This window comes from Choloepus didactylus, chromosome 10 (assembly GCF_015220235.1).
Source record: "Choloepus didactylus isolate mChoDid1 chromosome 10, mChoDid1.pri, whole genome shotgun sequence".
Taxonomy (NCBI): domain Eukaryota; kingdom Metazoa; phylum Chordata; class Mammalia; order Pilosa; family Megalonychidae; genus Choloepus; species Choloepus didactylus.
In genome coordinates, this window is record NC_051316.1 from 27,031,049 (window position 1) to 27,049,607 (window position 18,559).

Consider the following 18,559-nt stretch of genomic DNA (forward strand, 5'->3'; position numbering starts at 1 on the left):
TGGGGGGGATAGAAAAGTTTTGGTAATGGGTGAAGGTGATGGTAGCACAACATTGTGAAGGTAATTAATACCACTGAATTAATTGTACAGATGAAATGGTTAAAATGGCAAATTATATGTCATATGTGTATATGTTACCACCATATCATAAAAAGTCACTATTTAGCTTTATAGTGAAGATAATAAGGCTGCGGGTATAGTAAAGGCCTAGGAAGCGTTCCGGAGCAAAACTAGCAGTCCTTTTGCTCATCTTCCTAAACTTGAACATTTTTCAGGGCAGAGACTGTCTCACGCCACAGTATTTAGAACAGGGTAGGGACTCGGAAAGCGTTCTCCCTGCATTGTCAATGGCTGTCACTGAACCCCATTTTCAGGGGCCACTGGCTCCATCCCACCCCCTGGACTTTGCATCCCTTCTTAACTAAGTGGTTGACAAATACAATTTATTTTCCACACGAGAGGCAAGGAAATGGACATACCCAGTGGCCAGGGGAGAGAGTCAAAGTAAAATTGACCCTTGTCCTTGCTCCTTTGGGTGAAGAGAGACTTCTCTCGGGGGACCAATACAATAGAGCAATTTTTTTCTTCTCTTGGATTTGCCCCATTTCTCATTCTTGCCCTTCCAAATGCCCTCTTTTTTCTAGTTAGGTTTATCTCCCTAACACATGGAAAAGCACGGCCTTATCACACTTTCCTAGAGCTAATGGAACTCCAGGTTAATTATTGACCAGTATATTTGATATCATTTCTACATAACAAGAATAGAGGACTGTAAAGTGGGCGTTTATTTACAGCATTTGTGGTTAAGAATAGGAAAGTTCATTTTGAACACTACCTGTTAAATAAGACATTACCCTGATAGCTGCCATTAAAAAAATCAGGACTAGTTTCCCACCTGAATATATGTAGCCCTCACTAAATTAGTCCTCACTTACTGTGAATTTGTGATAATTCATCTGGGCTCCTCTGAAGTTGCTTAATGTATGTAGAAAAGCAAATTAATGGTGTAAACAAGATTATTGGGAGAACACACTTAAGAAAACAAGACTTTTCAAGTACTTGGGTAGCATTCATTTACATAAACACCCACATGTTAATTACAATTATTATCTATTCATTAAAGCAAGCTTGCTGGGTCTGTACTTGGCAAAAGCTCTTCTAGTTTTGACAGATGCTTAAAAGTGATAGAAATTGCAGTTCTTTCTATATATATTCTCTAGTTCTGATTTTGCTCTGATTTCCGAAATTTATTACAATGAGAAATTTTTTATCCCTACTTTTCTTTTTTTCTTTTTCTTTATAGACAGTGGAAATTGGAGCATTTGTGTTACAAATCAGGGGAGCTTATCACAGAAACAGGTTATATGGATCAGGTATATTTTTTCTGTTTGCAAAAATGTCTCAAAAAAATTCTCAAAGACACCCAAGTGGTATGTGTTAGCCTAATGCGTGGCATGTTCTTTTTAACTTTGACAGATAATAGAATATCTTTACCCTTGTTTAATCATTACACCTCTGGACTGCTTCTGGGAAGGGGCAAAGTTACAATCTGGGACAGCATATCTACTGTAAGTGTACAATGTGGTTTTCTGGTGTCTGTGATTTCTAAACGTTAGAGCTTGAATGTTGGTGATGTTGCTTTATCATTGTTTAGACCATTTCAGTTTTGAACAGAAATAAAAACATTGAAATTCCATGTGCATTTTTGAGTGAATAGTGAGGGGGAGGGAGCTTCAGCAGAATGTTTTTCCTCTTTTCAAAAAAAAGTTCTGTAGACGCCATTAAATTTCATTCACTTTTACCAACCTATTTATATGCAAATAACATGTAAATCATTGCCTAGTATGTGTGATTTTTTAACTCTAAAATGTTTGCAGTTTTGCAGGCCAAGGCACTTCTATAGGGTTGGCTTATTTTTTAAGGAGAGAATTTATTAGTGGATAGATGTCAGAACTAAATATTTTAAGTTAAAGTTCAAGAGCTTCCTGGGAAGTAAAATGCTGGCCTTTCTTTGGATCACATTAATGACATTTAAGGGAGGAAATGGGCTATCTTTGAGGCAGTGGTAGGGGATGCGTCACAGTTTAGCAGTTGGGTATTATGTATACCGCATCATTTAAAGAGTAAATGTTAATCAGGATAGACGTTTTCAGTTAATTATGCAAGACTTGGTGCTTGGCTTATTGTTTCTGCCCTGGCTTGCAGATATCTGCGAAAGCAATTTGCAGTGGCCATACCCTGACCTTCAGTGTACAGTTTTAGATGGGAAATAAGGGGTTTTGTGTTTTCTGGTTGGGAGATTCTGCATAATGACTTCAGCCTGGTTAAGCAGCTACAGTGTGGTTTGAACCACATAACAGGCAGCCAAAAGCCTTTCTGGTCTGTCAACAGCACAAATTCCAAAAGTGAGTGTGGGGGAAGTGGCCGTGATGGTGGCGATGGCGGAGGCAGCAGGGGGCTTGCCTGGTTGATTGCCAGGCTGTCAGAGAGTGCTCACAAGTATAGGATTATTAAAGGTAATAGAGATCAGATATTTTGATTGATGACAATTAAAAAGCCTTTATTAGGCTTGCAAGTGCTAATTTGACATTACAAGTCCCTCTTTTTTTTTTTTTAAATTTTGTATCTCAGTGTTCTCCTAGAAGTACCCATAGGCTAATTTTGTTTTTAGATATTAAATACAATCTATTGGCAAGAACGCCCCTTTGATTTATCCAATAATTTATAAGCGCTCTGCTTGCCACCTTCACTCATGAAGTATTTTCCTGACGTTAGGTTTGCAGACAGATACGCTATAAAGGAGCACTTATTTTTTATCCTAGGGTCCCAGAATTGCAGCATGATCACAAAGCCTCATGGAATTAGGGATATAGCTTTGCAATCCTGTTGTTTTACTTGGGATTGGTAAGCCTCTCTTTATTGTCTTGTCTCCTAATTTCTTTTACAGAGGTAAGCCCCCTTTGCGGTGGACAAACTTTGACCCTTTGGAATTCCTGGAAGAGTTAAAGAAAATAAACTACCAAGTGGACAGCTGGGAGGAAATGCTGAATAAGGCTGACGTTGGTCACGGTTATATGAACCGTCCGTGCCTCAACCCTGCTGATCCCGACTGCCCCGCCACAGCCCCCAACAAAAATTCAACCAAAGTGAGTGCAGCCATTGATTTTTTTTCAGAAGGGGCAGAGAAAAACTATTTCTACCAGCACCTCTCCCCACTTAAATCCATTTATTTTTCTCTTTTTTAATTTTCATTTTTAGGATTTTGTTCTTGATGACTTTTTTTTTTTTTTTTTTTTTTTTGGTCTATCGTAGTAAGTTTGTTTATAGGACTAAATTTTTCTGTAAGATCTACCATACGCCTCTCATTAGCCTTCTTATTAATGTTCTCCCTCTAACAAACAAGCCCTTAATGCACTGGATTTTAACAAGGCATGTGACCTGCCTACTAATTCCCATAATTATGTGGCTGTCGTTTTGTTTTTAGCCTCTTGATATGGCCCTTGTTTTGAATGGTGGATGTCATGGATTATCTAGAAAATATATGCACTGGCAGGAGGAATTGATTGTGGGTGGCACAGTCAAGAACAGCACTGGAAAACTTGTCAGGTAATCTAACTCGCAGAATAAAATCCAAGCCATCTATTCCCTCCCCCTTTCTTGGAAACCACTTCCCTTCTGACATCTGCAAGTATATTTGTATTAATACTTAACTGTTATCCTAGCTAGCTAGCCGTCTGGTGTAATAGAATATTAGGAAATATTAGCGGACCAGACCAGCTTGAAAAAGCACCTCACGGGGAATTGTTCCAGGATGGATTTGTACTTTTCATCAAATCTGTAGTTATTGACCAAGGTTTTGGAAGATCTTCCCATTACATAAAAAGAATGTCAGGGCAAATGTGAAGCAGCCTGAATGTAAAGTAGCCGAGTGACACTCATTAGAGCATATCTGATAGAGTTAAATCATGTGTGCTAAATACAGTCACTTACTGTTAAAGGAAAAGACCAAGAACTCACTGCTAAACAAGAATCACCCTTTGTGCACTTATGGGCTCTGGTCAAGTGCATGGCGTTTAGTCTGAGATTGCTCCCTTGGGAAAGCCATCGTCTGGGATTTCTGCACAAGCAGCCGTGCGTTGCTGAGCTCAGTATATCTGGTCTAGCTATCTGCTCCTCTGCCCTTCCTGTTTCATTGACTAGAAACCGAGAAAGGAAATTGCCTATTAATTTAATTTTTGGTATATCTGTAAAAGGTTTGTAAGGTTACACCTTTACTATGGCACATCAATCTATTAAATAAAATAACCACCCAGGTCCCATTTTAATGGAAACACATGCTCAAATAGGAGAAAAGAATTCCTGCGAGTGATTGGGGGTCCCTCCGGGATTTTACGTAATGAAAACTGCTTCCTGGGAAGGTTGACATTGTGCCTTCCCTCCCCCTTTTAATCCCGTTATAGCGCCCACGCCCTACAGACCATGTTCCAGTTAATGACTCCAAAGCAAATGTATGAGCACTTCAAGGGTTACGAGTATGTCTCACACATCAACTGGAACGAGGACAAGGCAGCGGCGATCCTGGAGGCTTGGCAGCGGACGTACGTGGAGGTAACTGGCTGGCATTCCGAACACCCAACTTCGAACCTTGGAATCAACTCCCGAGCTACCCAAACACTTCCTTTTCACGATTTCTTTAAATGTCTATCTCTTTATAATCTATTTTCAAAACAGATAATGATTCTGGGAACTTTGGGTGGGACAGAAGTGTTTTTTCTCCCCTCCCCCATCCTTGATAATTGAAAATCTTACGATAATATTTACGACGTGAGAGTTTACCTAAGAGACACTAATTCTGATTGGGATGCCCGAAAACATTTTTAGTAACCAGTTGTGAACTTTAGAGCAAAGGCCTAACAGTGTTTAAAAAAAACACTTGGCTGGCAAGAAAAGGTGTCTGGAAAACATTAGCAAGGCATGGGATCTGTTCACAGCTGCGGTCCCCTCGGCTGGGTCATGTGACAGGAGCTGGCCTTTGTTTCCCAAGCGGTGACCTCTGCCGAGCTGCATATGACCTTTTAAAAGTGGCCAGCAAAGGAAGGGGGGAGGAGCGCCCATAAGAATGCATTGTTTGGGATTAGGGGAGAACTGGTGGAAGGGCAAATCATTTGTAGAGGTATGGAGAGGAGTGGAGAACGGCAGCCTCAGATTTAGGGTCCATCAAGCACTCCTAGACCTAGACCCCAGGGTCATTTAATGTTAGCCCAAGTTTAGCCTTCCCCCACCACCAAAACCCAAATCATGTAGAACTTTTTTTAATGCATCAGAAAGAAAAATGAGGGTTGGGGTGGGGGGATGCTTTGGACAGGTGAGTGTATCTCCAGAAGCCTGTGCTTTTGGAAGCTCCTTGGACCTTTCATTCCATCTGGAAATTTACTCCTGTGTGGCTACAGGTGGTTCATCAAAGCGTTGCACAGAACTCCACACAGAAGGTGCTTTCTTTTACAACGACAACTCTGGATGACATCCTGAAGTCCTTCTCTGATGTCAGCGTCATCCGAGTGGCCAGTGGCTACTTACTGATGGTAAAAATCAGTTCTTTTCTCCTGGGGGCGAGGAGGGGGTGGGCTGTTGTCTGTTTTTTGGTTTTGGTTTTTAGTTTTTTACCTTTCCATGATCACTCTTGCTTTTTAACTGCTCTTAACATCACACTGCATTCCAGACCATGAGAGCTCATAGACCCCATCAGCTTCATAACGGTTTACAAAGTGGTTGTGTAAAGCATTTTTTGCCCATCTTTGACTTGTATCATTTTTGTGTGATGTCTGTAATGTAAATTTCTGTTGTAGGGTTGAGTAAACTCTACCTTTTGATTGGGGGAGATGGGTGGGGGAAAACATTAGAATCATTACACATTCTAATGTTTGGCTTTTGTTTTGTGTCTCCACCCCCCCCATCCCTTCCTCTTTTCCCCTTTCCTTCCCATCGCCCTTTATCCCCTCACCTGCCCCCATCCCCCCACTCTGTTCTGCTTGCAGCTTGCATATGCCTGTTTAACCATGCTGCGCTGGGATTGCTCCAAGTCCCAGGGTGCCGTGGGGCTGGCTGGCGTCCTGTTGGTTGCACTGTCAGTGGCTGCAGGATTGGGCCTGTGCTCATTGATCGGGATTTCCTTTAACGCTGCAACAACTCAGGTATTGAAGGAGCCATTCATTTGCTGTTGGTTGACAGGTGCCATCCTCCAGGGCCCAGCCTCGCCGGCCTGGTGGAGGTTCATCTTACCCAAAAGGCCTTCCAGCCTTCTCTGCCAGGATGCCACATGCCTCGGGGGGAGGGCTGTTCCCCAGCTAGGCCACTCTGGGCCCTGGGCAGGAGGTGGGAACTCCAGCTGATGTGTTAGGAGAGGTGTCTCAGGTGCAGGAATGTATATCATTTCTTAGAGCAGTGGTTCCCAGACTGCATCAGAATCACCTGGGGGACTTACAGAAATTCAGCCTCCTGGGCCTGACCCCCCAGAAGTTCTGGGTGGGAGTTGAGCATTTGTATTTCTAACAAGTTCCCAGTGATGCTGGATCCTACTCTGAGAACCCCTGCTTTTTAGGTAAGTTAGTTTTCTTCTCATTTATTAACTTTAATAAATGATTGTGCGTGGAACTTCAACGTAGAAATGTACAAGACCTATTGTGAGCTGAAACCACTAGACTTGGGGATGTGAAGTATTGAATAAAATTACATTCCTCACCGTGAGTTACTTTGGGTAGCTATTGGGAGCACTGGTGGCAGTGTCGTAAATACTTCACAACAGACGGGGTTGGATCTCACGTGTCTAATGCCACTGTCCTCTGTTTTCACTACAGGTTTTGCCGTTTCTTGCACTTGGCGTAGGTGTAGATGATGTTTTCCTTCTGGCACATGCATTTAGTGAAACAGGACAGAATAAAAGAATCCCTTTTGAGGTAATAGAAAAACACAAGAAAAAAGCCTTGGGTTGGGGGTAGCCAAAGACCCCCTCTGTTCCTGATTATTTGTCCTTTAATTCTGCTCAGTCTGCCCTGGTCAGTATTTTCAGCCCCAAGTTGGGTGACTCTAAATAGAGTACTCTTGAAAAACGAGAAGAATCTCAGGATGCATATTAGCTGTGAAAAGTCCCAAGAACTTCTCTATTTGGGGTGCCTTTAGGAATATGGGTATTTATTTTAGTGTAACACTTCACACTAATTGCCATACCTTCTCCAAAGTCCACAGTTGCTTCTCTGTCACTGACTTTTCTTTCTTTTTTTTAAATCATGTTAAAAATTAACTTAAAAATCATTATCTTGCAGCTTTCTGCTTTGGATAGTAATAACCACAAAGAATGCATGACCATGTAGATAACAATGAAAACTTTTATAATGCTAGGGTTAGGTGGGTAGGAGAGAGATTTCTTTCTTACCCCTAACGTCAGCACCGTAAACTGCCGGTTATGTTATGTTGCCACGTATTTTGATGTGTTTGCCCAACACGTGTTCTCAGGGATCCCTTCCCTGTTTGGCTCTAAACGTCCATTCTCTCCCCTCTCAGGACAGGACCGGGGAGTGCCTGAAGCGTACAGGAGCCAGCGTGGCCCTCACTTCCATCAGCAATGTCACCGCTTTCTTTATGGCCGCGCTAATCCCCATCCCTGCTCTGCGGGCATTCTCCCTCCAGGTGAGTTTCCAGGGAGTAAAGCTACGGTGATGGCACCGCACAGACATACCCAGCAGCCCAAGTCTATTTTTTCTCCACTAACGGACCATGAAGTAAAGTAGCATTCCAGGGGCTGGGGCTCTGTTAAAGTGGATGATGTTGCTTCAAGCAACATCTTAAGATCCCACCTCCTCCACCCCCAAACAAGTGCTAAGGTTCCATCCTTCCTTTCAAGCCACATAGCCCAAATGCTTATTGTCACCTGGGTGTCCTCAAGACCTGGTGCCTTACAGAGGTGCCCTTTTCTTTATAGTTGAACTAAAATGGCACAAGGGACCACTCCAGGAGGGACGTCAGTGAGCCCCAGGCGGATATGAGGCCTCTGAATTCTTTCGTGATGCAGCCAGCTTCTACACTCTCCAGTTCGGCAGTTACCCCCCTGTCTTGCTGGCTACCTGAACCCAAACTCTCTCCCCAGCTCATCCCCAACACCAGGCAGTTGTATATAGCAGACTTGTTTGAAATCTGAAGATGAGGTCGTGGTGCAGCCTCTGCTAGGCTGTAACTTAAAGCTGACATCGCTGTATGAAGATGCTTTGGCTGTTTTCTGCCAGGTGGTGTTCCCCTGTGGGCCTGTGCTTGCACCTCTCTTTTCCTCATTTAGGTCTCCACACATCCCTCCTTCTCCTCATCTCTCTCCTTTTTTTTGGTCCCCCATTCCTCTCTCAGGCTACCCAAGCAAACAGAAAATCCTTCTCATCTTCTTAGCAGCACAACCTGGCTCCCTCATTATTCTCTTCTCTCCTTCCCAGAGGCTGTGAATTTTTGTGTATTGTTCTCCACAAAAAGCCAATTTACATGAATTATAAGAAATGCGAATGCTCTAGAATAGGGATGCAACTCAAGTCGTTTCTATACTTGGAGTACATTACAGACATGGCCCTTAAGCCACTTGGACTTATAGGAATCAGTGGAGGAGATGACGAAGTCTCCTTGACTAGCCTGGGACGTGTTCTTCCTAAGCCCAAAGGTGGCTTTGGGTTTTTGATATCTCAAGGATGTTTCAAGTTTGTGAATTAATTTCAAATGTTAAAGCTTCAGTTGTTTTCAAAGAAAGATTAACGGAGCATCAGCTTTCCCTCTTAATTTCTTGTAATGTGGTGTGTAATTCTTGAAATCGTCAGGTTTTTTTTAACTTTATTTATTAGAAAATTTAAAAAAAAAATTTCAAACAAAACAAAGGAATAAGGAAAACAAATATCCTAAAGTAACTACATTGAATCTTCTCTGTATCATTCCAATTTTAGTATGTGTGCTGCTGAAGCAAGCACTCATCAGATTTTTAAAGGAAACTACTTTTGGTATTATGACATCTGGCTTATTCATACTGCTTTACTCTCAGTCACCCAAAGGGTTTTAAGGATTGTGACAAAATCATGACAAGTCATGAGTTAGGCTTCTGTTTATGCTTTTTGTCAACATGTTTAGCTTTTTTTTTCATCTTTATATTTGCCGTGTAAGAAGAACCAATCAGTAGTGTATTTGAATTTCATTTCACTAATTACTGATGAAGGCACAAGCAACTCTTAAGTTATTAGTGATCCCACAGTGCGTCAGACAGATACTAGACTTCTTTAATATTTACTCTAAGGCAGATATAACATGAAAAAAAGATTTTGTGCCAATCACCGTGATTGCCAGGCCAAAAAAAAAAAAAAACTTTAAAAAAGGGTTTATTTTTCTTGTAAACTTATTTTATATTTTAGGGTGGTGCTAATGTATATACATACATACATACACATATACATGGAAATAGTGAATAAATGAAACTGGGATCAAAGCTCAAGAAAAATGAAAATGTATTTAACTGCAGTGATGTGAAATGTAAGTGAGATTATTAGAAGAACTGCAATTTTCAGTAGCCTTTTGCACTGGCCTGCATCTGCTCAACACCCTTCTAGATCCTGTTCTTGTTTCATATACAGCAGAATTTCGTACTGAGAAATTGTTCTAGAGTCTTTTAATAGTGGAATCCTCTCTCCTCCGTCTTTCCTTTTCTTCTGTCCCGCCTTTTCCGCTTGCCTTTCCTCTCCTTGCTTTGTCTGCTCTGCCTCCCGCCCCTTCTTTCCTTCGTTTTCCTTCTTTCATTCTCCGCCCCCTCTCGGTACATACTGCGGAGCCATCAAGGCAGACTCTCCTTTAATGATATCCTATGGTATGGTGGCCTGAAAAGCTCTATGAGTTTTCCTTAGGAGTCGCCTTTTAGAAAATCCAGTGTACTAAGTTCTCCCAAGGTAAGCACCTCCCTGAGACTAAAAAGAGTACTGTCAGTTTTGCTTTCTTATTTTACCCTGGTTCCCTTTGAACCATCTTGACATTCAAAATTGACCATTATTGACTGAAATGTAAGTTGTGACTGTGGATATTCATTTGTGTTTATGTTTGCAGGACACTACAGATTAAGCATCAAAAAGGCAGGAGGTGAGGGGAATTCAAAATGGTTCTGTTCAATAATAAACCCATGTTACCTTGGGTTTTTTTCTCTCCCTGTGGAACTTTTCCCAATTTTGTAGTCTTACCAGGATAAATAGGATTTTCTTCCTCGTCAGTCTCTATCCATCTGTTCAGATCTCGCGTCTGTATGGGAGAATAGTGGCAGTGGCATTTGTCCTTCAGTGGAAGCTCTCAGGACAGAACCTCTTCCCGTTCGGAATGACAACGGGGTTTAGACTGGACCTCTAGGCAGCTCTGTGTTCTGGAAGTATCTCACCTGGGGGAATGGGACATTTTCTTTCAGCACAGTAATTAGAACTGATTCACAGTGCAAGATCCTCCCATCAAGTTTTCAGATTTACTCATGGTTTCTCAGTCTCCCTTTTGCTCAGTCAATGACACTTCTCCCTCACTGAGAAATCCTTGCTGTTAGTTTTTTATTCTTTTGATGCACTTTAAGAGACATTGGAGTACTGCTGCTTTCTTTTCAGAAAATTGCATCTTTTTTAGATGTACTGTAGATGTACATTACATTACATCTAGTGCAATATGCCATGAGAAAGGAAGCTTAGATGGGACACTGCTTTGGGGTTTTTCACACAACCCTTCATCTCCACAACTAGAGACAAAACAGATTTCCGGAAGCAAATAAGTTCCCCAGCCACTATGGGAGCCAGCAAAGTTGTTCTGGCCAGACCACCTTGGTCACATGTGCTTCCATGTGTGACTTTCTTTCAGTTACACAACATCTCCACCCTTGTCATCATGCACTTCTCCTGTCCAAAGTCAGGTGTCCAGATCTGCTTCTCTACATTCCAGTCCTCATTGTCAAAAATGACTGTCATAAGAAAAACTGGAAAGATTCCGCCACCAGGATTAAATTTTCCTGGACAGCTGCCTGTGGAATCAGGCCTGTTCTCTCCTGGCATTTACCATTACCTGATAATCGAGTTCTGACACAGTACATGTGTAACCCTGCAGTAAGTGATCAGTTCAGGCAAGAACTCCCAGTTTGCTAACTGGGGCGAGGGCTTCAGTACCGAGCCTCAGTCGGATTCCCATTTCTGGGTAACCTCAGGCAGGGGGCTTTGCTCGGGACCTTGGTGGTCTCGATGAGGTAATAGTGTAACAGCAGGAAGTGTCAACCCTCCTAGGGGCTGTGTGAGTCAATGACTCGTGTATTAACTCCCTGATCTCCTACGGCCTGCTCCTCCTCCCTCTTGTCCCGCAGAATGTTCAGTCTCAGTGGTCCTGGATGATTCTGCACCAGGCGCTGCATGTCCTGCTCCCTGAAGTGAACCAGCCCTCCTTGCCCTGTTCTAGGCTCCCTTTTGGTCTTCTAAACCTTGCTGAGACATCTCTCCGGAAACCTGCCTTGACCACCCCCCTTCCCACCATCACACCCCATCTCCACACCCGCCGCTCCCTCCCTCCCCTGAGCTGCTCCTGAATCTTGTACATACTCTTGTGATTACATTGATCAGCCTGAATCGTAATTTGTTTACAGTCTGTGGGATTTTGTCTTGTTCATCTTTGTGTCTCCAGCCCCCAGCACAGTAACCAGATTTTATTTTTTCAAGTATTTATTTCTTAGGAAAATCCTCTAGTCAGAAGAGTGACTTGCTTATTAATATAGGCCTGTCAGATAGGTTCTTTGAAGTAACTTACGTAGGTAAAGTGGCAAATGAACAGGTTTCACATATTTTGAATTGATGAAAAATTATCAAGGTAGATTAAGAAGAGAGGGGCTAGGTGATTCTGAGATAAAGACTCTTGGCTATTTTATGATTTTGTACTTTGCACTGGGAATTAATTATTGAAAGGCATCTGTCCAGAACGCAGTCTTGCTGTTTCACCTGGAGCATAAATTCACAATTATGATCACAAAGCCCCTGGCAAAGTTCCCTCTTGATTTTGTTAGATGCCACGTATATCTGGGTTTTCTTTTCTCACCCTGACAGGTTTACCCTGTTGAGAAGGTTTTAGAACTTAAGCAGTCCTTTGGAAAACCTCCTAAGAGTTTTTAATTTTCAAAACACATTCTGACTATTTCTTGGTTACTTAGCATTCTATCCGGTTCCATTTTTCTCCTGTGTCTCTTCTTTTCTCGCCTTTTTGAAAGGGAGAGCCCTTTCAGCTGTCTTCTGTTGACTTTCCCCTATTAACAGCCCAATTTTGTAATTTTTACCAGGTCAGCAGGAGATTTGCCAAAGCACTGCACAATCTAGCCCCATGTTTATTCTAGGTTATGGAGTGACTTTTGAATCTGTACTTATTTATTCTGCATACTATAATCACAGGCAGGAATTTCTTTCCTGCTTAACTCTCCTTGACCTTTTCTGTAACTGTGCTTGCACACACCCCAGGCTACTCCAGAGGCTATTTGGAATGTGCCTATTAAAAACCTCAGGGGATGTGTTTGAAATTTTATTTCATGTTTTAAATGTGACATTTTGATAGACTCGATCCATTTTACATGCAGATTTTCTAAGTATCAAATCAGGGCTTCAGGAACCCTCAGAAATATTCTGAAAGGGAAATGTTTCTTTTCTTTCTTAATGAAAACATCTCAAGCATATTCACTGTTCTACTCAGTAGATCCGGTCTGATCAGGTTATTAGCAAGAGGTTAGTAGTTTTAGTTTGTAGTTGGTAACTAATGGGTTCATTGAATTATTAGAGTTGGAAAGGACCAGAATAATGGAGGCTTATTACAGTCAAATGGTGTTCTAATGATGGAATACTAGAAAACTGATGGGAAACTAACATCTATTTGAATTTTACACACTTCAGTAGGGACGTGAAAGAAAAGTTTCAGGAACATCTTATTTTCAAAGCAGTTCTGTGATTGGAGAGGAATTGTGTCAGTGACCTCAGATTTCCTTTTTGTTGTCGTTCCCAGGCAGCTGTGGTGGTGGTATTCAATTTTGCCATGGTTCTGCTCATTTTTCCTGCAATTCTCAGCATGGATTTATATCGACGTGAGGACAGGAGATTGGATATTTTCTGCTGTTTTACAAGGTACGTTTTCAGGCAGCTCTGGCTTTTATTCATTTGGTACGGAGTAGAACTGTTTAGAGAACTCTTTCAGTCTATGGACTTAGAAGGGTATGTGCTTAGCAGAGTTTGTACAAGGGGGTCAAAGGGTAGAGTAGAGATTGGATGGAGGGTGCTTTCCTGGGGGAATACCTGAATCACTGGGGTTCTCCCCTCTCTCAACTGAACATTCTCACACCCCTTGAGGTTCAGATGCAGTTGATCATTGTTTCCATCATGAATCAGTATTGTTGTTTGTCATTAGCCGTATCTCTCTGATTTAAGGCAGAACAAAAGCTGAAAACCCACCCATCTAGGAAAAAAAATAGTCCTTCAGGTTTTTTATTTTTTAGGAATTATGCATTGAGGGGTTCATCGCCATGTAACTTGCTTTTGTCAGCCAAATTCAGCATCAACCCTCCATTTGGTCCCCTTGGACTTACTCACCTGTACATCCAGATAAACCAAGTGATGTTTGTAGAGCTCAACAATAGAAGGTTTTTCTCCTAAATCAGAGACATATAAAAAGATCTCCTCCATTACTGGAATAAAGGGAAAATACCACTTTCCTGTTTTCAGGATAACCCTGCAGTGTATTTTTCCTGCCATCTTTCAGCCCCTGTGTCAGCAGAGTGATTCAGGTGGAGCCTCAGGCTTACACGGAGACTCACGACAACACCCGCTACAGCCCCCCGCCACCGTACAGCAGCCACGGCTTTGCCCACGAGACGCAGATCACCATGCAGTCCACGGTCCAGCTCCGCACAGAGTACGACCCCCACACGCATGTGTACTACACCACGGCTGAGCCGCGCTCCGAGATCTCAGTCCAGCCCGTCACCATGACCCAGGACACCCTCAGCTGCCAGAGCCCTGAGAGCACTAGCTCCACGAGGGACCTGCTTTCCCAGTTCTCCGACTCCAGCCTCCACTGCCTCGAGCCCCCCTGTACCAAGTGGACGCTTTCCTCTTTTGCTGAGAAACACTATGCCCCTTTCCTCTTGAAACCCAAAGCCAAGGTAATCTACCAAAACAGAAGACTCTTCCTTTCTTCAAAAAATACCACAGTGGGCTTCTAGGAGTTTGTAGGATTGCTTCCACTTTTCTTCTCTTTTTCCAGTAAAAAAAAAATTCATTAAGGTTTGATATATTTCAGGACTTAAAAAGAGTCAGTCCACTTAGAGCTCGAGGCCATTTGAATGAGCTCATCTTCTGCAGGAGTGAATCTCCATGTAGCAGTTGCTTCTGTGAATGTAGATCAACTCCTTGCACTGTAAACATTTTTATTCTTCATGAGGTTGTTTAAAAATGCAGTTCCTATGATTTTATCGTTTTCCCTCTGGAAGAACGACCCCTCCATTCTAAATCAGGGCCAGCGTGGTGGTAGAAGTGAGCCACGAACAAAACAGCTTATCTCTGTCGAGGAAGGGTCAGTTATTTTCCTTGGGGTCTGATCTTGTGCCTCTTATCCATGGCAGGTTGTGGTGGTCTTCGTCTTCTTGGGCTTGCTGGGGGTCAGCCTTTATGGGACCACCCGAGTGAGAGACGGGCTGGACCTTACAGACATCGTGCCCCGGGAAACCAGAGAATACGACTTTATTGCTGCACAGTTCAAATACTTTTCTTTCTACAACATGTATATAGTCACCCAGCAAGCAGACTACCCAAATATCCAGCACTTACTTTACGACCTTCACAAGAGTTTCAGTAATGTTAAGTATGTCATGTTGGAAGAAAATAAACAGCTTCCCAAAATGTGGCTGCACTACTTCAGAGACTGGCTCCAAGGTAAGACGCTACTGGAGGGTTTTTGTCCTTTATTTAAAGAGTCTTCATTTGGTCTTTTATGTGTTCAGCTTCTACAGGTTGCCTTTGTTGGCTTTATTAAAGTGTTAGATTATAATGTCACGCTAACACATTTCATTGACTTCTAAGTGTTGCTTATGTGCACTGTTTTCTTGGTGGCCCCCCCATCCCCAAATGAGGCTTTTACCTGTAAAATGATGCAGACAATTCAAACAAGTGACTCAGGCCCTTCTGTAAGAATTTGTGAGTACACACTGGGAAGTGGGGAAGTTTGTTATAAGATGTTGAACCGGATCCTTCTAGTGTGCTGTTTCCTTTTGGATGGTGGCTACTTTTGTGACCGAGTGAAATCAAACTGTTGATGGAATTTCTAGACCGACTCACTGCCAGTAATAGCTTACTACACAAGTAGATCTTGGATCATCAAGGGATATAATTTAAAATTCCATATTTTGACCAACATTTGATTTGGCATATGAAGTAAACCCGTAAATGCTTAATCACATTTCACATTATTTCATAGTTAATCAAATTCTGTAAATGTCTTTCTTGGCTTTGTCCTTTGCTCCTAGAAACATTTCTAGGAAATATTAGTCAACTGGAGGGGAAAAATAGTCTAAATTTGCCCGTTAACTGACGGAATATGAATGTATTCAGTGATTTCAAGAACATCTGTTCATTTATCCTGTGTTGACACATGCAAAGTGAAGTGGAGAATCAAGATAATTACCCAGACAATTCAAGCAAAAATGCGTTTAATGAAATACCCAAATAATTATGTCCCCCTAGATTTTTTGGCCCAAGTTATCCAAATGATTGTCTTAATTTCCCACTTAATTAGGCTTGTTTAAACACAGAGTTAAGTGCCTTTTTTGGTCTTTAGTCAGAATACTTGTTTGTAAAGATTAAACAGCCCAGTTTCCCTGTGGGTTTGCATGAAATGGTAAACAACTCAAATTTAGGTGAAAATTGTTCAATACACTTTCTGGCCTTCACTTGTGTCACTGGAATTTTGTCCATATATGCGTATACCAGATTAGATTTTATTTTGGAGAAAGGTTAATATGACTTCAATATTGTTTTTGAACATGTTCAGGAGATTAACGTGAATTTGTTTCAAGTCTTATTTTGTTCAGTAGTTTTGAAAGTAGTTCTTTTCGGATTATGAGTCAAAAGAGGGCCAGACAGTTGATAGATGCCTTGCTTTTCACTTTCCCCTCCATTGACCGAGGACATGAAATAACTTGCCACAAATAACGAAGAGCTCTTCCTGCACTGCCAGGATCTGAACAGAGTTATTGTAGAATTTATTTGTGTCTTTAGCCATCCCTTTGGAAACTCAATATGGCATGTTAGTTGGAGCTGGGGAAGGGGGCAAAGAGGTGTTAATTGTCTAACCTTAGGCTGTGTAGAGGGTTAACCCTTCGTACAAGGTACTGTAAATTATCTCTGCTTTCATCCCTTTAAAGACCTAAAGCAGTTGGACCTAAGAATCTTTTGAAAAAGCTGTATTTGAGTTGTGCTTTGATTGCTAAATGGACAGCATCCACCTAGACCAAGTTTTAGATCCATTCACACTACCAAGTCAGGGATGCAGCCAGGCCTGGAACACTGCATCCAGATCTCCCGACCTCCGGGGAGCAGTGTACAAAGAATGGCTGAGCACTGGGGCCTCTTACTGCCTAGACAGTTTTCAAGCCTATTGAGTGGTTGATTTGATCTTTGAACATTTCCTCCAAGGAAGCAGTTATCCTCGAATCAGATTTTCTTCAGAATATTTTGTGTGATGGGACTTGAATTGGATTTTAATGGCAATTCCATTAAAAACCTTGTCTTCCCATTGGTCTTCTCCAACATTCCAGTAGTTTTTCTTTTCTTTTCTTTTCTTTTCTTTTTTAACTCATAGAAATATATAATGGGAATATAGGAATTATCCCTTGTGTCATCTTTAAACACACATGCAAATATGATGTTAGAGATGAAAACCATGCTATACATCATGTACAAATCACATTCATTTATATTTCACACTGAATTAAGGAAATAAAATTTAGATTTACAATATTTTTAGGGCACCATTTCTGAGGACAATTTTAATTGGGATAGACACCTTTGGCTCAGAATATTTCCCTAGGAAAAAATGATCAGTACAGATCACTTCTAACACTACTGAGGCTCTAGGTAAAATCTTAAGAGCCTTTGTTAACATAAGTAAAATATCACCATCATTTTCTACAATGCTCTTGTGTTGGAATATAAAATATTGGAGTTGGGCAGGGGACAGTGAAAGATAATTGTCTCTTGTTTTGTGTCAGCATTGTATATTGTGCAAACACTTAGGCCAACCCATGGTTCCTTGAGTTTTTTTGGTAATTAGCCAGAAACTATTATACTAATTAGGAAAGGCCTTAATTTATCGGTAAAGTCGGCGACTGTCTCTCATTCATCGTTGAGCCCCAGTTGGTTGAATGACACTGGCAGCTGGCTGTGTGGGTATTGAGTTGAACTGAATTGCCAACAGCATTGACCTCCCCAAATCTGATCTTTCTTTCTTTGTTTCGTGCTAGGATATCCCCAAAGTCTTGGTGTATAAATATCTTAAAACTGCAGTCAGACTTTTGGGATCCTGTTTGCCGCCTTATGTCATTAGTATCCAAGTTGACTCTGCTAATCATATTCATTCCTTCACCAAATACTTCTTGGACACCACACAGCGGGTTCTGGGCAGTGAAGAGCAATGAGTGGTTCTAGCAGACTGGAATCAGGCTGATGGGGGTCGAAGCTTAGCTCCAGCACTTAACCTGCTGGGTGACCTCCATCAGGTTACTTAACCTTTCAAAGCCTCAGTTGCCTCATCTGGACCATGGGAACAGTAATAATAATCAGGCTATCTTGTGAGGTTGCTGCAAGTACTAAGCAAGGGGCTATCCACATAAAATGCTCGGAATAGCCCAGTGCTGGATAATTGTGAGTTGCTCTTTATGATTACCAGGTTAAAAGGGAAAGGGTTAAAGTACCTGTACAAGGCATGAAGTGATGAAAATTCTTTTATGGTGAGGAAAACACACTGGGCCTCCTCTTTTGGGGGAGGGGCAGAAGGAGGGGTGTTTTTCCTTTCCTGTTTATTTTTTTTTTCAAAAAGAGGGGGAGAAAAAGGGCTTAAGGTAATAAAACAACATCTGTTCAATACGGCTTGTTGTTTGCACGCCTTGCGATGAAAAACAGTCTGTCCTAAAGCTGGGAGCTCTCCCTCCTCGGTGGTCTCTTCTTCCTTGCCCCTCCTCCAGTAACAGGGCCTTCTTTCATCCAAGCCTGTGGTCTTCATCCCCAAATTGTTCAGATAAAAACAACACAGTGTGGAAAGTTTAGTTTTTAAAAAGAGAGTAAGGAAGAAAGAAAGGAGCCTGTGCTCCATCCTCCCCCACCTCAAACCCCAAGATGTAACTGATCTGAGCACACTAAACTAGCCAGATTTTATGGGTGGTGGTGGTGGTTGTTTGGTCCTTGAAGTCACCCAAAGCACGTCCTGAAAAGAAATAAGCTCTTCTCCCTTCCTACTGGCC

General features: G+C 41.9%; 1 protein-coding gene across 5 annotated transcripts in view; it reads left to right on the forward strand.

Annotated features, from left to right (window-relative positions):
* The window catches only part of PTCH1 (patched 1), a 69,847-nt gene that overhangs the window by 29,923 nt on the left and 21,365 nt on the right, over window positions 1–18,559 (forward strand). For all 5 annotated transcript variants that reach the window (XM_037797250.1, XM_037797249.1, XM_037797252.1 and 2 more), the window contains 12 exons: window positions 1,304–1,373; window positions 1,477–1,568; window positions 2,948–3,146; window positions 3,485–3,606; window positions 4,461–4,608; window positions 5,451–5,582; window positions 6,036–6,191; window positions 6,855–6,953; window positions 7,558–7,683; window positions 13,057–13,175; window positions 13,807–14,209; window positions 14,669–14,978. In XM_037797250.1, coding sequence (XP_037653178.1) covers window positions 1,304–1,373; window positions 1,477–1,568; window positions 2,948–3,146; window positions 3,485–3,606; window positions 4,461–4,608; window positions 5,451–5,582; window positions 6,036–6,191; window positions 6,855–6,953; window positions 7,558–7,683; window positions 13,057–13,175; window positions 13,807–14,209; window positions 14,669–14,978 — 1,976 coding nt within the window. The remainder of the gene's footprint in view (window positions 1–1,303; window positions 1,374–1,476; window positions 1,569–2,947; window positions 3,147–3,484; window positions 3,607–4,460; window positions 4,609–5,450; window positions 5,583–6,035; window positions 6,192–6,854; window positions 6,954–7,557; window positions 7,684–13,056; window positions 13,176–13,806; window positions 14,210–14,668; window positions 14,979–18,559) is intronic.